Genomic DNA, 19,378 nt, shown 5'->3' on the forward strand with positions numbered 1-19,378 from the left:
GGGGTGGGATTCTGTGGGAATGGGGATGATGCTCCCAGAGGAATGGGTACCGAATGTAATTGGATGAATGTAGGATGGGAGGCAGCAATGAAAACAGAAGATGGGTAAATCTGGCCACATGCCTTTGCTGGCTTCACCTGCCCGGAAAAGGGCTTTTCTCTATAGCTCCATTTTCTGCTTCTCACATCTCCTCCCAGTATAGAAGGATTGTTGAATGTACCACCAAATGACTCAGGTCCTTAAGCACCCCCCCCCCCCAGTTACAGCACCTGATTTCTATCAGTCTTGCTGGAGGAAATTTTGACCCGTTAGGTTTGAGCCTTTTCATTTCTAATCCTAGTAACGAGCAGAGTGCATCTTGGTGACCCCCGGCACCTACCTTACTTTCTCCTCACCCTGTGTGTTCAGACTAGAATTGTTCCTTTCTTCATTGTGTTAGTTCTGACTGCAGTCTTCCCCCCCCAGGCTGTGATAACCGTTACTCAGTAAATTCGGTAAATTTTAAACAAGATCGTCTGATGCAGGTTACTGGCCTTGCCTAATTCAGTCACCCAAACTGTAATGGTACCATGTTCTTGTTTAGAAGCCTTTTCATCATCTGCCTCCTGCACTGGGCCACCTCTCCAATAGAGCCTCTGTCCCTGGTTCCCTCTCAAGACACAGACTGTGGAATTCAGTATAAATCAGGAGATGTCCCTCTTGGTGAAGTGAAAATTTTCTGGTTTTGTTGACAACTCGGTTGTGTCACATGATGCTTTTTCTGGAAGTTGTCTTGTGAGAGGGCTTGTGATGTTTTGCTGAAAGCAGACACTTGAGAGAGTGTGTGATGTTTAGAAAGACTATAAATGAAACCCCACAAATAATGGAGGGATGCTCTTTCGTTTGCTGTGCGACACTTTGCTGGTCTTTGCTGGTCTTCACTGGTCTTTGCTGGTCTTCACTGGTCTTTGCTGGTCTTCACTGGACTTTGCTGGTTTTCACTTCGTAGAAAGAAATGCATCCAAGAACTTTTCATGGTATTTCAGCTGATTCTGGCTGCCTTCACAGACTCACAAGGATCTTGCTGTTTCCACTGGTTTGTGCTGCTGTTACTGATTCATGTTTGGTGTTTGCTATTGGCTTGGACTGCTGGTATCCTGACAGCAGAGTGGAATCACCCCAAGGAACTACTTCTAAACAGGTCTACATCACCCCTTTCCTATTAACCTTCTCTCCCCCATCCCCCACTTCTGGCCGGTGGGCTAGAAGGGAGTTTGAAGTACTTAAGAACCCTTAATAAAGCAGGTTTTGAAAAAAATGTAAGCCTGCATTGAGGTGATGCAGATGATGATTCAGAGACCCCAGGGATCAGCTTTGCAAGGCCACGGCTGCACTTTGTTCCCCATAATACAAAGGTCACACGGCACTTACTTGTTCCATAGTACTTCAGTGCTTTCCTGAATACTAGCGGAGAACACTCACCATCGGGGTATTAGAAAGGTGAGTTATGACGGAGACACTCATCCTGCCCCGTGCAGGCTCTGTCGCCTTGCCCTGTCAGCATCCTCCCTGGACACTTTCCCACAACAATTCACTAGAATGCCTCTCTTCCTGGGAGTTTTGGTACACAGGGATGTGTTCCTGAGACAGGGCCAGAAGTCCTCTCTAATCCAAGACACAGGCATGAGGACTCCTCCAGCTCTTCCTGGTGAGTCAGCTCTTTTCACCCTCCCTCTCCAGGCAGGTGGATCTGGTCTGAGGACAGGCCAAGGACATCAGCTGCCAGGGAAGGGCCTGCCTTCTAGATGTCCCGCTGTTGTGTCCTTGCTCTGGTATGCTTAGGAGTCCATGTATCAAAGGCTTGTTTCCCAAGGCAGTGCTGTTGGAAGCGGGGGAGAGGAGTTGCACCTTTAGGAGGATTCTGTCTTTGTGGGATGAGAAGACTTTAAGTCATCGGACAGGTTTTTAAGAGCGGTTGTGAGTGCCTGGTCCTTTCTGGTGTGATCTATGCTGCTCGCTCGTCCATGTGTTTCCCAACATGTCTTTTGTCACTGTCTGGTACTCCCACCATGGACCCAAAGCCATGGTCTCCTCGTCCTGGACTAGATCCAGCAAAGTGTAGGTCAAACCAAGCCTTTTCTCTGAGTCAGTTGTCTTACATGTCACTGTCTTGTTGAAACAACCATGGGAACTGATTCATAGGCCTGACTGCCGGGTCCCCCTTGATGGGGCCATGGCTAGTTATGGCTGCAGCATGGGTTGTGGAGACAGGATCAACACAACTGTGTTGATATTTATGCAGAATCAGAGCATGTAGACTGGGATTCAAAGAAACTGCATCACATCTCTAAGCATCCATATCAGTAGCGGGTGAAGAGCCAACCAAGGGCCCATCATCCCAGATTATCCCCTGGGACACCCTGGGACGGAAGCATCCGGTGTCTGTCTGGGCCTTGGCGAATGGAAAGAGTGTGGCATGCAGCCATAGAAGGCCTGGACAGTAATCCCAGAGTAGTGGGAATTGGCCATCTGGGTACTTGCTCTGTCTAAACCTCCTGTCTGGGATCACAGAAGCCAATCCAAAGAGGCATGAGATGAAAACTGGTTCTCTGGCTGATCCTTGAGGTAGCCTGACTGACTCACTGTGGAAACATCCTTTACTAATGGTGACCCCAGAGACTTCCTTTTCTCTCATGCCTGGACCTCAAGACCTTCCCACTCTATCCATCTTCCAGGTTTACCAAAGCACCCAGGCAACCACTCATGTGTCCCAGAGACTGGTTCACTCACTTGGATTCTCTGTCTTCTATCCAAGGAGCCCCACTGAACCCAGCCTCTGCCTAAGCCACGTGTCCAGTGTTTCTGTCTCTTTTGTCTCTAGCTCTGTTGCAGATGCAGAGCTGGGCTCCATTGTGGTTATAGGACCTCAAAGACTTTGCTTTACAGGTTGCACTCTTTGGTCTTAGTTGTAATAGTGACAGGTGACATTTTAGAGGACAGTAAATCAGAACAAAGTTATTTCCCAGGCAACTGGCCATCAGTGTACATTCTAAAAACACCATGAAGGTGTAAACGTGATGGGGCCTTCCCTGGGGGTTGTGGTTCATGCAGAAGGATCTGCTGATCTCAGAGCCTACTGTAGGCTGAGGCCTGCAGCATCTACCCAGAAACACTGAGAGTCAGGGGACAGGTGGTAGGGCTTGGCAGACTGCCTACATTACAGCACAGCCACCATTAGGGACGCCTCTGCCAGGAACTACTTAGAAATACATAGGGCCATCTGCAGAAGAATCCATCCACAGATCTTCAGCCAAGGCTGAGCCTTGACCCATAACCCTGACAGCCCCATTACAGCCTCTGAGCTGACTTTCCTTTGAAGACGGGGCCCGGAGTCTCACTTGTCTTCCTGTGTTTCAGTCTTGCCTGCCTGTTTCAGGCAGATGGAATGTAGATTCCACCTCAGCTTCTTTCTGGTAGCTCCAGGGGCCTCTCGGCTGCTCAAAGCCCCTGAGGAGGTGACTCATTCATAGATCTGAGAGGTGTCCCTGATCTGCCTAGGCAGCGCCAGTACCTCAGCAGGCAGACGTGAGATTGTCTGGCTGTGGAGTGCCCCCGTGGGAGACACAGCAGACACTGCTAGTCTCCAGACAGGCAGAGACTCCATAGTTAGAATCACTGCTGTGGTGATTAAATTTGTCATAACATCTCTGTGTGCTGAGGATATAACCTCATGAAATACTTACCTGTGCAGGGAGCCTGGGGTGAGTGTGTGTGTGTGTGTCATGCTATCTTTGTGAAGAGATCGTTTTCTCTCTCTCCCTCCCTCTCTCTCTGTCTGTCTCTGTCTCTCTCATACACACACACACACACACACACACACACACACACACACACACACACAGATGGACATATAAACTCTGACAACACCCACTCACAACTCACATAACACAGGCATGCACACTCGCAGTACAGTCACCTACACATTGGCCATGCACATTCTCACTAAGGAAGGAAGGGGCATGGCAAAGAAAGGCCTGCAAAGCTGGCATAGATAAGTTTCAGTCTAAGGAGGCTGGTTCTGAGTCAAGGGCTCTAAGGAGCAGGCACGCTGCAAATCATTACACTCCCCCACAGGACATGACGGGACTCTGCTGCAGCTTCGGTCCAGGTGGACTCATGAGTCTAAATCAAGGTTGAAACATAGCCAGGTTCAATATTTAATGCCGAATTTCTTTGGTTGAATGAAGAGGTGTCTCTATTCTCCCAGAGGCACCATGGTAGAAGGATGAGGGAGTAGGCCCAGGGGAGCAGCCTGGATGAGGTCCAAGCCTCTCCCACGCTGTTCTTCCTTGTCAAGACTGAGAAACACACACACGGATGCTATTGACCAGCCTGACGAAGGACAAACAATGGAAAACACTGTATTTTCCTCTGGATGGTCTGCATCTACAGTACGTACACAGGTGGGTTCTGCACACATCAGCTACGCAAGCAGGTAAAGAAGTCTGTTAGTGAAAGGAGCTGAAACAGCCTGGTGGTCCCTGGCTACCCACCTGAGCGATGGGTACAGAAAGCTGCTTTAAGGGACATCACAGAGGAGCTTGTAAATGTCAGATCTGCCTGCCAGTCTCCTTACTCAGATACTGAGTGTCTGCCTCTAGATGGCACTGCCCACCACAGGCTGCAGAATGTGCTGCCTCCAATGTTCTGGGAACTTCCCCATGCCCTGTTCTCTGAGGTGGTTATCAGGAAGGCTATGCTCTGTGAGGCAAGTCACAGACTCACCTACACCTGAAAAGAAACCCATCACTCAGGGATAGGATAAAACACTAATTGTCTGTGGGTGCATATGAACATCAGTGTGTCTATATGTGGACAGTGTAGTATGTGTGCATGTGTGGTGGTGTGCAGGCATGTGCACATGCATGTATGTGGTGAGCAAGTGTGTGGATGCACATGTATGTGATTTGCTTGGTGTATAAGCATGTGTGTTCACATGTGTGTGTACATACAAATGTGTGCCTATGTGGTTTGTTCATATACGTATGCCTCTCTGTGTGTGTGTGTGTGTGTGTGTGTGTGTGTGTGTACATTTGTATGCATATGGACTACAAACTGGGAAGAAAAAGCTAGAGAGGAAAGGTGGACAGTCTCACAGGTTGGCATCTCTGGGCTCTCACCTCTATGAGGATCTCCCCTAGGACAAGACACTTGCTTTTACAAAAGGCTCTTTGTTGAAATATACTCTTTAAGGTGGGGCTTTGTACCCAAAATGTTCATGAAAATGGCAAAAGAAAAAGAAAGCTTCATCTGTGATAAGAAACCTTCATCCGTGATAAACATCACACCCTACTTAGCCCCTCTTTGCGGGTCTGAGAACTTGACAACTACATGCTCACATTGGAATAGAATCCAGTCTGACAGTGGCTGACTTTCAAAAGCAGAGGCCCAGAGAGCCTATAGCCAGCTCCCTGAAGGCCAGGGCCGTTAGTTGCTTCCTCTCCTCATGGCTCCTTACCAGGCTCATCCTTAGCACCTAAAATGACCCCAGGCTCTCAGGCCAGGGCCATGTCCCATACAGGTGCAGGTGATGAGCAGGAAGAGGTGCGGGGTGGGTCCCCCAGTGAAGATGCAGGTGTGAGGTAACGCAAGGACAGCAGGGGACAGGAAACTGCCCAGTGTGAGTGAGCTCTGGAGGGCCACTGCTGTGGTCCCTAGAGTAAAACCTAACGTAGTGTACCAAAGGCAAGAGTCTCTGAGGGTTTCTCCTAGCTTCCCTCCTGGCAGCAAGGGAAGGCGCTATAAACAGAAAGCAGTTGACAAACCTATGGAGAGCTACCTCGAGCCCTGGGAACCGGTGGAGGAGTATGTGGCCCAGCGTTCTTCCAATAGGTTCTTTCACAATAAAAGAGATCATGGCTGAGGGGTGTAAACCATTTCAGAACCACTTGGTCATTTGATGACCCTCCCAGCCTATTAACCCCACACAGCAAAGGGCCTCTCCCTGCTTTGAAGCTCCTCCAGGGACACACGGTGGCACTGGTGAAGGAGTTGTGTTCCCAACCTGGCTACACTGTAGTTTCATTTTTCCAGGGTCCTGTTCGGATGTTCCCTGTCCCATCAGTGCCAAAGGGCAGGCCTTCTCGAACATCACCCTGGAGCAGCCCATTCTGGCTGGGGCTCCCAAAAGGCAGGGACTGTGTCCTTCGTAGCATTTCCAAGTGGGCGGGGCCTGGGGACAGGCGTGGGGGGCAACCATAGAGCCCAGGGCTTGTGTCTCCACCCTCGGGCTGGCTGACCATGGGGAAGGGGTCAGCCTGGGCACAGCAGGCCAATGTGTGCATCCCCATCGGGCCCTCAAGAGAGCTGGTGGGGCTCTCCGTGCGTGAACTGTGGGGACTGCCATCCAGGCTGGAGGGGATGTGGTAGGCATATTCCCTCTCAGCCGCAGCTGCCTGGTGCCGGCTGAAGTAGTGGGGTTTAGTTCTGCCCTTGAGGCACCTGTGCAGGTGAGGGTCATGCAGGTGAGGATCGTGAGGGAAGGCATCCTCCTCAGCCATGTGAATGTGGGCCTCCTCCTCCATCAACTGCTCACAGTGCATCTTGGCACAGCAGGGGGTGGCGGGGGACAGACAGCTGACATGGCCCTGGGCAGCCTGCAGGTTGGTCATCTTGCAGTGACTGGCTGGTGGATGGCCGAAACCTCTGAGTTTTCCAGGGCATGGTGAGTCCTGCAGGCAGGCTGTGTGCCCCAGCGCATCCCCGTTGGCATCAAGTGCAGGGTGTGCACTGGGCTTGGTGGCGGAGGTATCTCCCCGAGAAGGGCAGCATGACCACCAACACTGCCACACGTCTTCTCGCTTGGCGCAGTGGTGGATAAGCACAAAGAGCCCCAGTGTCACACAGAAGGCGCCATACAGACAGCTGAAGATCATGTCCAGGAAGTGACCCTGAGATACGGCCAGAGCCCCAAAGGTCCACGTGGCTGTGAACAGGAAGAGAGTAAAGGCAGCGGCACGGAGCTGGGCCTTGAAGGAATGCTCATTCTGCAGCTGCGAGGCAGCCAGGGCGTCACAGGTGGGTGGTGTGCCAGGACGCACTCCATGGCGATGGGCACTCTCTGGCACTGCCAGCCGCTGCTGCTCCTCCGTGCGCTCTCTGAGTTCGTACCTGCGCTCCGGGTGACGCCGCAGCTGCACGTAGGTGCAGAGGAAGTACACACAGGTGACCAGGGCAATAAAGGCAGCCGGCCCATAGAATGCACCCAGGCTGGGTTCCCAGGCCATCCAGCAGCTGCAGGGAGAAGCGGGTAAGTGTGGGTATGTGGCTAGTGTGCTTGCCTCCCTGCTATCAGGACTGAATGGGGTTTCTTTCCTACAAGGGAATATTTCTTATAAGGAAACAGATGGGCACCCAAGTCTGGTCAGCTATGAGAATTGCAGTCTGGATAGGTGTCTGGAGCCAGCTGTTGGTTAGTCTGCTGTGCTGGCCCTTAGGAGGTGGGTCAGGGTGGGACAGAAGCAGGCTGGGGTGGATGGGGCAAGGGTGTCCACTGATGGAGGCACAAAATTGTCCTGGGTAAGGAGGGAGTGGATGGAATCAGGCTCTGATGAGGAAGGTATGGGTCCCACTATGGCGTGAATGAGAGTTGGACTCCCTGCTTCTGAGGGGACCCTGAGAACGAGGAAGGGCTTTGGGCACCTGTAAGGTGTGGGTTTGGATCTGTCTGTGCTCCAGGGCTATCCCATGCTCAGCTAGCCTTTTATTATTTGATCCTAGACTATAGCAAAGGCAGTCCTTTGGTGTCTTAAGAGTCAGTGGGAAGCCAAGTATGTTGGGAGAAGGGCTTCTTCTCATCCAGAGGCTGGGGAGACACAACTCTCCCTGGCCTCTGGGACCCAAGAACCGTGGCTTGCTGTTCATCTCAAAGGATTGATTACCTTACCACAGGTACCTTCGGGGACAGTCACTAACAAAGGTTGATTATGAAAGATGTCTGTGGGCACCTTCCCTGCCCTCCCCAGCCTTGGGCACAAAGTCAACACATTCTGCAAGGGTCTGGGATGACCACAGGAGGAGCTGGGGAGTGATCCCAGCCTTTTCCTAGCTTACAGATAGGAAGTACTTACTATGCCACATCCTCATCCTCGGTCCCATAATTTCTGATGTTTGTGGCAGCTGTGACCCCGCAGATGATGAAAGGGACCCCTCCGCTGATGAGGTAGAACCTGCCAGAGATCAGAAGGTTGACTTCCCAGGAATGGCCCAAATCCTTCCCACTCCCTGATGCCAAGGCGAGGTGGCTGGAGTCCAGGGCCAGGCCACCCCTTAGAAGAGACAGGCACACATCCAGTGGGAGAATATGCTCTCTACTCATTTGGTTCTCAATAGCAGGGACTCATGGTGAACCTTCAGACTCAGTGGGACCTCATGGAGCCTGGGCTGGGAGCTGGACAGATCTAAAGTGGTACAGTCAATATGCCCATAGGGCAAAGACAGTCATGGAGGATGTTGAGTAGGGCATCCTTATCCTGAAGTAGTGTCTTGAGTGGTGGCCCAGTTGGATTCCCTTTGGACCTGTCTTCAGCCAGAGTTCATATCCCTTCCCTCTCTGTCAACAGTGCTCATTGATCAGTGGCTCAGTGTATAGTTAAACCTAGCTTTAGAGTGAGGAGCCTAGGGCCCCTAACTCTCTGTGGCAGTTGGAAGAGTTGCTCACCTTTGACTTATCTCTGGAAAGCTAGCTGAACACCCTGGCATGGGTAGGCAGTAGCAGGGACCGACTTCCCCTCCATGGGCTTCAAATGATAGCTTCACTGAGAATGATTCAGTATCTGGCCTATAGGATAACTATTTGAGTCCAATCCCACTGAGCATGCGTGCCCTAGACTTAGCCTGTGCACACACAAGTTCTGACATATTTGCCAGACCTGATGGCTTCCTAAGGTGTTGAGCCATGGTGGGGCCACCTCAAGGCCAGCTCAGAGAGGAATCTCCCAAGATAGGGGATACTTTTACAGACACTCTGAGTGTGGCACAGTGTCCCCACAAGCACTGTAACTAGGACCCAGACCCAAAGGCTGGGAGGAAAGCCTAGGGATGCTGTGGCTATTAGAATTCAAGAATGAAGATGCAGTGGAACATGGCAGTGCATGCCTGTAATTCTCGTGCTTGAGAGGCAGGGCCAGGAGAACTGTGATGTCTGAGGACAGCCTGGGCTATCTAACAGGTAAGCTCCAGAGAGGCTAGTGCCACACAGTGATGGCTTACCTAAAACCAAATGAAACAAAACAGGTGCACTGAGTTGTGACTAACAGCCCCAGTGAAGTACACTTGAAGGAAGGTCATGTGACATGAAGGTAGCATCTATACGTCTTCATTCTGTCTGTGTAGCCTATGTGCCATGGCGGCCATAACATTCACACATCTACTTCCAGTGTGTGTGTGCTCACCATGCTAACTGTGGCATCTTCACACACTCCTCTGCTGTGTGTGACCTGTCAACCATGGTTCATGCATCCTCCTCTAGAACCTGTGGTATGTTCACCATGAAAACAGAGGCACCCACACATCTTTCATTGTGTGGCTGCTTCACCAAGACACAGTGCTTCCTCCAAGATGCATGTGCTGATCACCATGACAACAGTGGCATCCTGTTTCATTGCATGTGGCCTGTTTGCCATATTAATAATGGTATTCAAATGTGCTCCTTTACTGTGTATGTGGACTGTTCACTATGGCAACAGTGGTATGCATATATCCCTCTTCACTGTGTGTGGCTTGTTTACTATGACAACACTGGTACCTTATATGTGCTCTTTAATTACACGTGGCATATTCACCATGACAATGGCATTATTTAGTGTGTTACAGGCTCCTCAATAGGCATATGTCACGAAAGACTCAGACATTTAGAAGATTTGAAATCATGCAGAGCATATTCTCTAACCATAAATAAATTAGAGGAGCAATATTTTGTTCAAGATACCACAGGTACTGTGGACTTAACAACACACTTATAAATTACTCATGGGATAAGAATGAAATCACAAAGGATGTGCCTTAACCAATACCAAAGAAAATATAACACACCAAAATTTCTTGCCTGCAGATACAGTAGGGCTGAAAGAACAAAAATTATAGTTTTCAATCTTCCATTAGAAAGAAGAGAAAGATCTAAAATTTAGTGATCTAGTCTACCTTGACGAGATAGAAAAACAAAAGCTCAGGCTCGGCCCAAAGTTGATGAAGATGATAAAGATCGGGGGAAAATCCTGAAAATGTGCTCCCACCCAGCAAAAGCCAGTGAAGCTATAAACTCTTAGACTAATGAAGAGAGAGGAAGAGCTGATGAGATGGCTCAGTGGGCAAATGACCTTGCCTTGCAGGCCCACGTTTGATCTCTGTAACCCAAATAATAACCTACTAACTTGGTGGACAGAGAGAACCAACGCCACAGACTTGTCCTCTAAGTGCCACACACATACCATGAAGAACCCCCCCTCATACATTATGCACACACAATAGTGATAATAAACTCATTAAAAAGATTGACATTAAATTCCAATCTTAAGAAAGAATTACTGTTATGCACTCTACAGATAAACTACAGGAATCAAGGGGGGGGGTATAGTGAATAGCTTTGTGCCAACAGATTCAGTAATTTTGATGAAATTAATATATTCATTGGGAAAAATAAAACCAAAAACATTAGGAAAATTTGTTGGAATTGATAGCCAAAGGCAAAAAAAAAAAAAAAAAAAAAAAATCAATTCTCTCCAATAGAGAGTCAACCACACTTCAGGTAGGCGCCTTGCCCAGAAGTAGTTAGCCAGCACAAACCTTTTTTTTGGTTTTATTGTTTTTCTTATTGTTTTGATTTTAATTTTGGGTGTGTAGGGAGGTGGGGAGAATCTGAGAAAAGTTGGGGAGGGAAATTGTATGACCAAAATATATTGTATAGAAGAAAAAGAAAAGGAAAAAAAATGAAAATCTTGCTGGGTCTGATGACACATACCTGCTCTGGAAGGCAGAGACAGGAGGTTCTCTGAAAGTTCAAGGCTGGTCTGGACTACATAGAAAGACTCTAGAAAACAAAATACAACCCCCCTCAACCAACCAACCAATCAACCAACCAACCAACCAACCAACCAACCAACCAACCAACCAACCAACCAATCCACTAACCAACCAACCAACAAACCAACCAACCAACCAGCCAGCCAGCCAGCCAGCCAGCCAGCCAGCCAGCCAGCCAACCAGCCAGCCAGCCAGCCAGCCAGCCAGCCAGCCAACCAGCCAGCCAGCCAGCTAGCCAGCCAGCCAGCCAGTCAACCAACCAACCAACCAAACAAACAACTATTCAACTTATTAAATAACCAAGCAATTAACAAACCAACTAATCAACCAAACCTCAAACCAAACTAAAACAAACTTTAGTGTGCTCTGTCTAATAAAAACGGATTTTAACATCTATACACTCAGTAGACTTGCTGGTAGAGTATTTATATGCTTGTTCATATGACAAATTTGGAGGGAAATTTTTCCTCAGATTTGAGGTCAATGGAACCTGATGTTAAAACCAGACACAAGGCACTGAAGAGGACAGCCATTTGCACCTGTAGTCCTTTGCAATTAACTTTCTAATAATGTATAAGTAAATGAAGTCTTAGCACTTCATGGGAGTAGACTCTGGGCTGGTTTGTTATTCATACATTTTAGCAATGTAGTTCAACGTATCAGCAGTGTGGAGAATATGGTGAGACCATTAGCTGGATTCAGGAAAAGCACTGAGTGGAAATAGCATGTATCACTCTCAAACTCAGCCAACCAGTAAAATAAGGCAGTGTCTATAAGTCGCCTGGGAAAAATTTGCACCAGATGTGGATGAAAATGAAGGGGAAGATGTGTTTCTGTTTGTAGATAATGAGATGGGATGCATGAGAAATTCTGCAGGATCTATGGGACATGTGTGTGAATTTACGAGGGTGCAGAGTTCACACACAGGCACAATTTTTATATCTGAGTAATAACAGGAGACATTGAGAAATAAAGATGTCATTAAATGGCATTAACTTACCAGTTCAGCCCCAAAAGATTTTTTTCTCGTGAAAGTTGAAAAATTGATTCTACAGTTATCTGGGAGTATAAATGACTGGACCATTCAGATCTATCTTGAAAGACCAAGAAGAATCTCTGGTACTCCCACATTTCTGACATGATTGGGATTTGTGTACCTGACCTGACAGGTACAGAAACATCCGAGGCAGCCACGTCTGATACAAAAGGCTAAATACTGGAGTATTCTGTTTTGTTTTGTTTTTGCTCTGATTGTAGGCAAGCATTTTACCAAAGAGCAATACTCCAGCCCCGAATGATCTTATTTTTTAAAAAGATTTATTTATTCATTATATATAAGTACACTGTAGCTGTCCTCAGACACACCAGAAGAGGGCACCAGGTCCCATTACAGATGGCTGTGAGCCACCATGTAGTTTCTGGGACCAGAACTCAGGACTTCTGGAAGAGCAACCAATGCTCCCAACCACTGAGCCATCTCTCCAGCCCCCTGAATGATGTTACTAATCCCAGGCACTAAGCCAGGCAGAGTCACTGTGTAATAGAAAAAATATCACTCATAGAGGTGCCCAGGGACAGCCATAAGGGCACTTTTGGGGTTTGGCTGTGAAAGTTATCAAACCCAAAGCAAAATGAATAGGAACTAGCGAGCAGATAAGTAATCAAGTGGGAGGTGATTAAGAAGAGCTCACACATGTGCCTGATCTGAAGTGCCACCACAGCAGACTGCTGGAAACATAGCTTGCACAGAGGCCACCCCACCTGCAGCAGGACACACTCCTGCAGCTCCCCAGCCTCAGGCAGCACCATCTGGATTGGTGGGCTCAAGGTCACTTAATTATATCCCATGAAGATCACCCTCCTTATTTCTCTTGGTTGCCTCCCCACACTGAATACACTCCTGATTTACCACGATATGCAGAGCCTTCCATAAACTTCCCATGGGCTCTGATGGATAGGTGGGTGATCAGGTTCTCTGCCTGCAGTGAGCATTCGTGAGCACTACCCACTTAAGCATAAGTGAGCTCCACCCAGTGGGGAAGTCCTGCAATCAGACACTGCTCAACAGTTTTGGTGTATATATGAGGTCAACAACATACTTGGAAAAAAACACAAAAATAAGGCAAACAAATGGACGGGCAGGTGTGTGTGTGTGTGGGGGGGGGTGGATAGCCAGGTGGGTGTAGCTAGGCTGTGGAAGGAGGGTGGATAGATGGGAGGGAGATGGATTGTAGAGAGTGGGTGCCAGGTGGAGGGCTGTAGCGTTGGAGGGTGACTAGACAGTGCAGGGTGGTACAGCAGAGGACTAATGGGGAAGGCTTTCATCATAAACTGCTGGGAGGAGGAGGGAGAAGGCCACTGTCTTAGCAGGAAATGCCTTAGGGAAAATCTCAGAGGACGTGGGACACACCTGTCACAGTCAGCTTCAGCTGTCATTGTAAGACAAACCTGAAGCCACTGGAAAAGAGGAAACCTCAGCTGCAGATCTACTTTGTTCAGGATGGGCTTTGAGCTGCTGTCTTATTGCTAACTGATGTAGGAGGGCTCAGCCCACGGTGTGCAGTGCCACGTCTAGGCAGGTGGGGCTGGGCTGCATGAGAAAGGCAGCCAAGCAAGCCAGAGTGAACAAGCCAGTAAGCAGCACTCGTCTTTCTGTGGCCTCTGCTTCATCTCCTGCCTCCAGATCCCTACCTTGGCTTCTCTTAATGATAGACTGTAGCCTGTCATCCGCACAAAGCCTTCTCTCCCCCAGGCTGCTCTTGGTCAATGTTTTATCACAGCAACAAAAAAAAGCAAACCAGGACTCCTCTGCAGTGGTGATAGATGATCCATTGCTTGTACTGTAGGAAAGAGCGGAACAGGGCTGGGTGGGAATCTGATACGGAGTGAAATTCACCCACCTCCTGGTGAACCCTGGTGTGAGCTGCAGCAGGTGGGCTGTGGTTTGGTCCCATTTGAGGCTCTACCCTTCCCTGGTCTCCAGGGCAGGGAGGACCAGATTTTCCAGGTATCTGAGAAATGTCTTCCCTCTGAGCAGATGACAGTGACACTGGAAGACCCAGTCTCCCAGGACAAGGTCTGCAGACCTGCAAAGGCAGCACTGGACAGTGCTGAGTGTCCCTGCTGGGACCTACAGCAGCCTTCAAGCTCCAAGGAATGACTAAAACTCAAGGCCACCGATTCTCCCTGAATCCTCTGGGTCCTGGGCTTGTGAAGGAGACCATAGGTTTGCATCAAACAGAGCAAACCCATCATCCTGTCCCATTGTTGCCAGGAGCCTTCAACAGCAAGGGGTACCTCGTGGATGGAACCTGTAGACACTGTGGGGAATGTGACTACCTTCCCATTCAGAATGAGGTCTCAGGCTACCCTGTGCTCAGAGCCAGGGCTTTCTGTGTCTCCACCAACCATAGGAAGAGCAGAGAGTCCCTGTGCATGACGTCAGGTAGGCTGGCTCTAGACAGCCAGGCATTGGCTGGCCTCCAGAGCCCAGCAGCCAGCTCTGGACAGAGCTTACTTTGGGGGGATCTTCTGTTTGCTCCTGGCTTACATAGGTTTAGCTTCATCTCCTATAGATTTTGGAAAGAAGTGGTGTGTGTGTGTGTGTGTGTGTGTGTGTGTGTGTGTGTGTGTGTGTGTGTCACTTGATGAGAAAGTATCAGGGTTTTTCTTAGGGAACAAGAACTATAAGTAGTGTTTTCAGCTCAAATAGAAATACCTCAGTGGCCACTGAGCAGTCTGCATAAGAAAGAAGCCAGCAACCCATCACGGCTCAGAGCCTTACCCTGCAAAGTCTTCTTTTACAGGCTAGCTGCTTTGCCTCATTCATGCCAAAGCTTCTAGTCTTTAAAACTCCCTCCCCAACCCAAGAATCTGTTCTGTCACATTACTGTCCTGTATACATGGTGGTCTTTTCATGAAGGTGGAGACCAACCTGATTCTATATAGCTAGACAGCGCTTCCATGCGGTGGCTACTATCGGGTGGGTGTTTAGTCTTGTCACAGGATTCTTACATTTCCTGATGAAATTAGGCTTTGGCTAAGACCTGCTACTGGGACTCTGTGTGGAGTTGAGTACTTTGTCTATGACTAAATGTGAGCCTACACCAAGCTAGAACATCAGGGATAGGGAAGCTGGCTTGTCAGGAAGCAGCCCAACGTGTATAGCAGAGTACAATAGAGTAAGTCAGCCCGCCAGCTGAGTGAAGGGCAGAACCATGGCCAGACACTGAGGAAGGAAATACACAAAAACTTCCAGACTGCAATCTCAAAAAGCCAAGGGAAGGATGACAGGACTCCGGGGGACTGCTGGCGTGTGGAAGGCATCATGCTGTGCAGTGGCACATACTAGCAGGTCGCTTGATGTTGCAGTAACACCCTTGTCCATAACAGCAGCAGAAAAACTCATGAGTGAGCTGTGATCGGAGATTCCCCCCAAAGCAAGCTCTGTCCAGAGCTGGCTGCTGGGCTCTGGAGGCCAGCCAATGCCTGGCTGTCTAGAGCCAGCCTACCTGACATCATGCACAGGGACTCTCTGCTCTTTCTATGGTTGGTGGGGACACAGAAAGCCCTGGCTCTGAGCACAGGGTAGCCTGAGACCTCATTCTGAATGGGAAGGTAGTCACATTCCCCGCGGTGTCTACAGGTTCCATCCATGAGGTACCCCTTGCTGTTGAAGGCTCCTGGCAACAATGGGACAGGATGATGGGTTTGCTCTGTTTGATGCAAACCTATGGTCTCCTTCACAAGCCCAGGACCCAGAGGATTCAGGGAGAATCAGTGGCCTTGAGTTTTAGTCATTCCTTGGAGCTTGAAGGCTGCTGTAGGTCCCAGCAGGGACACTCAGCACTGTCCAGTGCTGCCTTTGCAGGTCTGCAGACCTTGTCCTGGGAGACTGGGTCTTCCAGTGTCACTGTCATCTGCTCAGAGGAAAGACATTTCTCACAGTCAGTGACTGGGGAAGGCTGCTCCTCTCCTGCAGAGTTCCAGCTCCAAGCCATCACAGGACACAGCCACAACTTCAGTCTTTCCCTCCTTTCCGGCTTGCCCGCAGTGTCAAGTTTTGTCAGCAGATGGCGCCAGAGGCTGTCAAGGTGCCTCTTGGCTGTGTTTGCTTTTCTTGCTGCATTTTTGTTCATCACCAAGGAGGATGCTGGACTATGGTAGAGCCCCATCTCACTCAATGGCAGCTGTCTGGGCCATGGACCTTTGCCCCAGTGCCTGTCTTGTCCTTGTCCTGGCTGCTAGTAGCTCTCATGAGTAGTAGGTGATGGTCATGTTCTCTTCACTGGGTCTGATCCCTTGCTTGCCCCGAGGAAGCTCCAAATGCATTCTCCTCTAAAACCTCCTCTTATGTTATGTCCCCCAGTATCAGATTTGATACATGGAGCTTCCCTCTGCAGGGAGGCTTCTGTTTTCTGAGTCTTTCATCTCTAGCCAACAAGGCCCCCAATGACTCTAGGCCTCTTATGAATCATCAGGTTACCTGACACAGGGAAGTTGCAGCTTGAATTGTATAGCTTGGGGTCAGTCCCAGGATATCAAAGGCAAAGGAAGGGAGGCCCTCAAAAGGCTAATCTCTAGACATAGCAGTTTAGAGTCACACAGCCAGGGCTATAAGGACAGGGAGGTGGGACCGGGAAGCCTGAGACTATGGGAGGCAGCAGGGCTGGACCAACCACAGCATCATATAAACCCATATTGGGTAGTGAGGTAGAACAGACAGCCATATTGTAGATAGTTATGTAACGCGCCATAAAGAACAGTGTGCACGAAAAATGATAAAAATAAAACAATGAAATAATTCCAGGATTCCCAGCTCAGAGCCCGGCACACCAGTGCAAGGGTTATGAACTTGGGTGACAAAGCACAGACAATGGGGCCAGTGGGACTAGGGGCTAGATAGGCATGGGAGTTCCTCTCGGCTACAGGCCACACATCCCTGCACATTCATCTCTGTAAGTGCTTCCTCATATGCTTGGGGGAGGGAGAGGGAGGGGGAGGGGGAGGGAGAGGGAGAGACAGAGACAGAGATGGAGAGATAGAGAGACAGACAGAGAGAGAGGTAGAGACAGAGAACCCAGACGGTGATGTGCTGGAGCTCTGGAAGGGGGCTTTGTCAGGACCGGAGCCTGTCCTCTTATGTGTAGCTCTCTGTTTTTCTGTGGCCCTGTATGGTGGCACTTTCATGTCAACTTTTCACAAGTTGAAGTCATTTTGGAAGAGGGACCCATCTCAGTTGGGAGAGTATCCCTCCTACACTGGCCTGTGGGGAAACCTATGCTGAGTTTTCCTGAGTAATGTTTGATGCTGTGGGAAAGGCTCACTGTAGGCAGTGCCACCCCTGGGCTTGTGGTCCATGGTGCCATAAGAAGGCAAGTTGAACAATCAGTGACAGAAGTCCTCTATGGCCTCTGCATCAGTTCCTGCCTCCAGGTTCCTGTCTTGAGTTTGTGCCCTGACTTCCCTGATGTTGGGTTTACAGGCTGAAAGGAGAAATAAGCCTTTTTCTTCCCAGGTTCCTTTTGGTAATGGTGTTTTATCACAGCGAGAAACCCTAAGACAGCCTGTGGCCCTGCCTTTCCAGTCACTTGGCTGCCATTTGGAAATGGTGTACCTGTTGCAATAAATTTATTCCCAGAATCCTGGGAAACTGTGGAAGAGGGCTCAGACACAGCCACAATCTTACCACATTCTGTAGTCACTCATGAGTCCACCATTTACATGAATGATATTTGTACAACACACAGTGCACACTTGACATGCATGTATCATACAAACACAGGCACACACACACACCACACCTTTTTATGCATGCATACATAACTTCAACACATACATACTTATACACTAAAACTCTTGGGTACTCATTGATTGAATACTTGCAAGAGGCAGCAAGCCAGGTCACAAATACATTAGGACATTGGCTAACATATGAGCTGGAGGCATATAAGCAAGAGTCAGGTCCACATCCAGGACATGGCCCAGTGCTGTGACTAAGGCCATGGGAGGGGTCTTGCTATTTGATGGACAACTAGTCCCAAAGGTTTGGGAGCCGAGGCAGGAAGAGAACCACTGAGCTTGATGTTGTTTTTATCTCTGCTCTTGGAGGAGATCAAAGTCCCTAGAAAGCACTTGTGATGTGTTGGGATCATGGATATGCTAGAGTTGATTGTCAAGTGACAGATTATATGGTTACTGCAGTCCAGGGCATTGCTGTGCATCTTGGAAACCTTTTGCACAGAGGCAGTGACAGTTCAGAAGCCTTACATGATGCTTGATTTCCACTGTCAATTTGGCAGAATCTGGAATCATTTGGCAAGAATGTGTCAGCGAGAGACTGTCTGGATCAAGTTAGTCCATGGGTTTGCCTGGGAGAGATTTTCTTTTCTTTCTAGAAAACTTCCTTCATTTTTATTTTATGTGTATAGGCATTTTACCTGCATTCATGTCTGTGCATCACATGCACACAGTGCCCACAGAGGCCAGAAGAGGGCAATAGATTCCTTGGGACTGGAATTACAAATGGTTCTTTAGCTGCCATGTGAGTGCTTGGAATTGAGCTTAGTAGGTGCTTTTAACCAATGAATCGCCTCTCTAGTCCTTGTGAGAAATTTTCTTAACTGCGTTAATTAAAGTGGAAGGTCCACCCAGAATGTGGGTGGAGCCACTTCAGGCCTCAGACCTGGAATGGAAAGAGAAAGCTAAGCACAGGCATTCCTTGCTCTCTGCTTTCTAACTATGGATGCAATGTGGCTAAGTCTCTTCAAGTTCTTCCTGCTCTGCCTTTCCCATAGTGATGGACTAGTCTGTAACTGCGAGCTAAAACAAGCCCTTCCTTTTCTAGTTTGCTTTTTGTCAGGGTATTTTAACAGGGTCATTGGAAAAGAAATTAAGACATTTTGGCTCTGCCCTCTGCCACCTTTACAGCCCTGAGACACAGGATTCGTGGGGAGATATTTGGAGGGCTTTCTACACAGAACTCAGGTAAGGAATTTGAGCTAAGTTACTGGCCCGCTCCCATCCATTTGCATAGAACGGCTGACATGAAGTTCCTTTGCAACCCCAGACACATCCATGGTGATGGAGGGAGGGTTTTAGGCAAGAAGACAGGCAGAGACACAGACATGGAGATCAAGTGGAGAGTGAGACCAGATGACACTTGCAATGGCCCTGTGACATCTTACTGTTCAGAAGGGCAACTGTATAATGAGACCAATCAAGGCACCGCTCCTAAGGACTTTCTAGAATAGGCTCTCAGAGGTTGGGCGATGGGATCAATTTTGCCACGAGGAGAGTTTATACTGTTCAGCCCAGTCTG

General features: G+C 49.0%; 1 protein-coding gene across 1 annotated transcript in view; it reads right to left on the bottom strand.

Moving 5' to 3' along the window:
- Positions 1–6,047: 6,047 nt before the first annotated feature.
- The window catches only part of ADGRA1 (adhesion G protein-coupled receptor A1), a gene marked incomplete at its 3' end in the record, with an annotated part of 29,049 nt that continues 15,718 nt past the window's right edge, over positions 6,048–19,378 (bottom strand). The window contains exons 4-5 of the mRNA XM_080913627.1: positions 8,109–8,207; positions 6,048–7,272 (exon numbers count right to left, since the gene is read on the bottom strand). Coding sequence (XP_080769753.1) covers positions 6,048–7,272; positions 8,109–8,207 — 1,324 coding nt within the window. The remainder of the gene's footprint in view (positions 7,273–8,108; positions 8,208–19,378) is intronic.

The sequence above is a fragment of the Micromys minutus genome (genome assembly GCF_963924665.1).
Source record: "Micromys minutus genome assembly, chromosome: 2".
Taxonomy (NCBI): domain Eukaryota; kingdom Metazoa; phylum Chordata; class Mammalia; order Rodentia; family Muridae; genus Micromys; species Micromys minutus.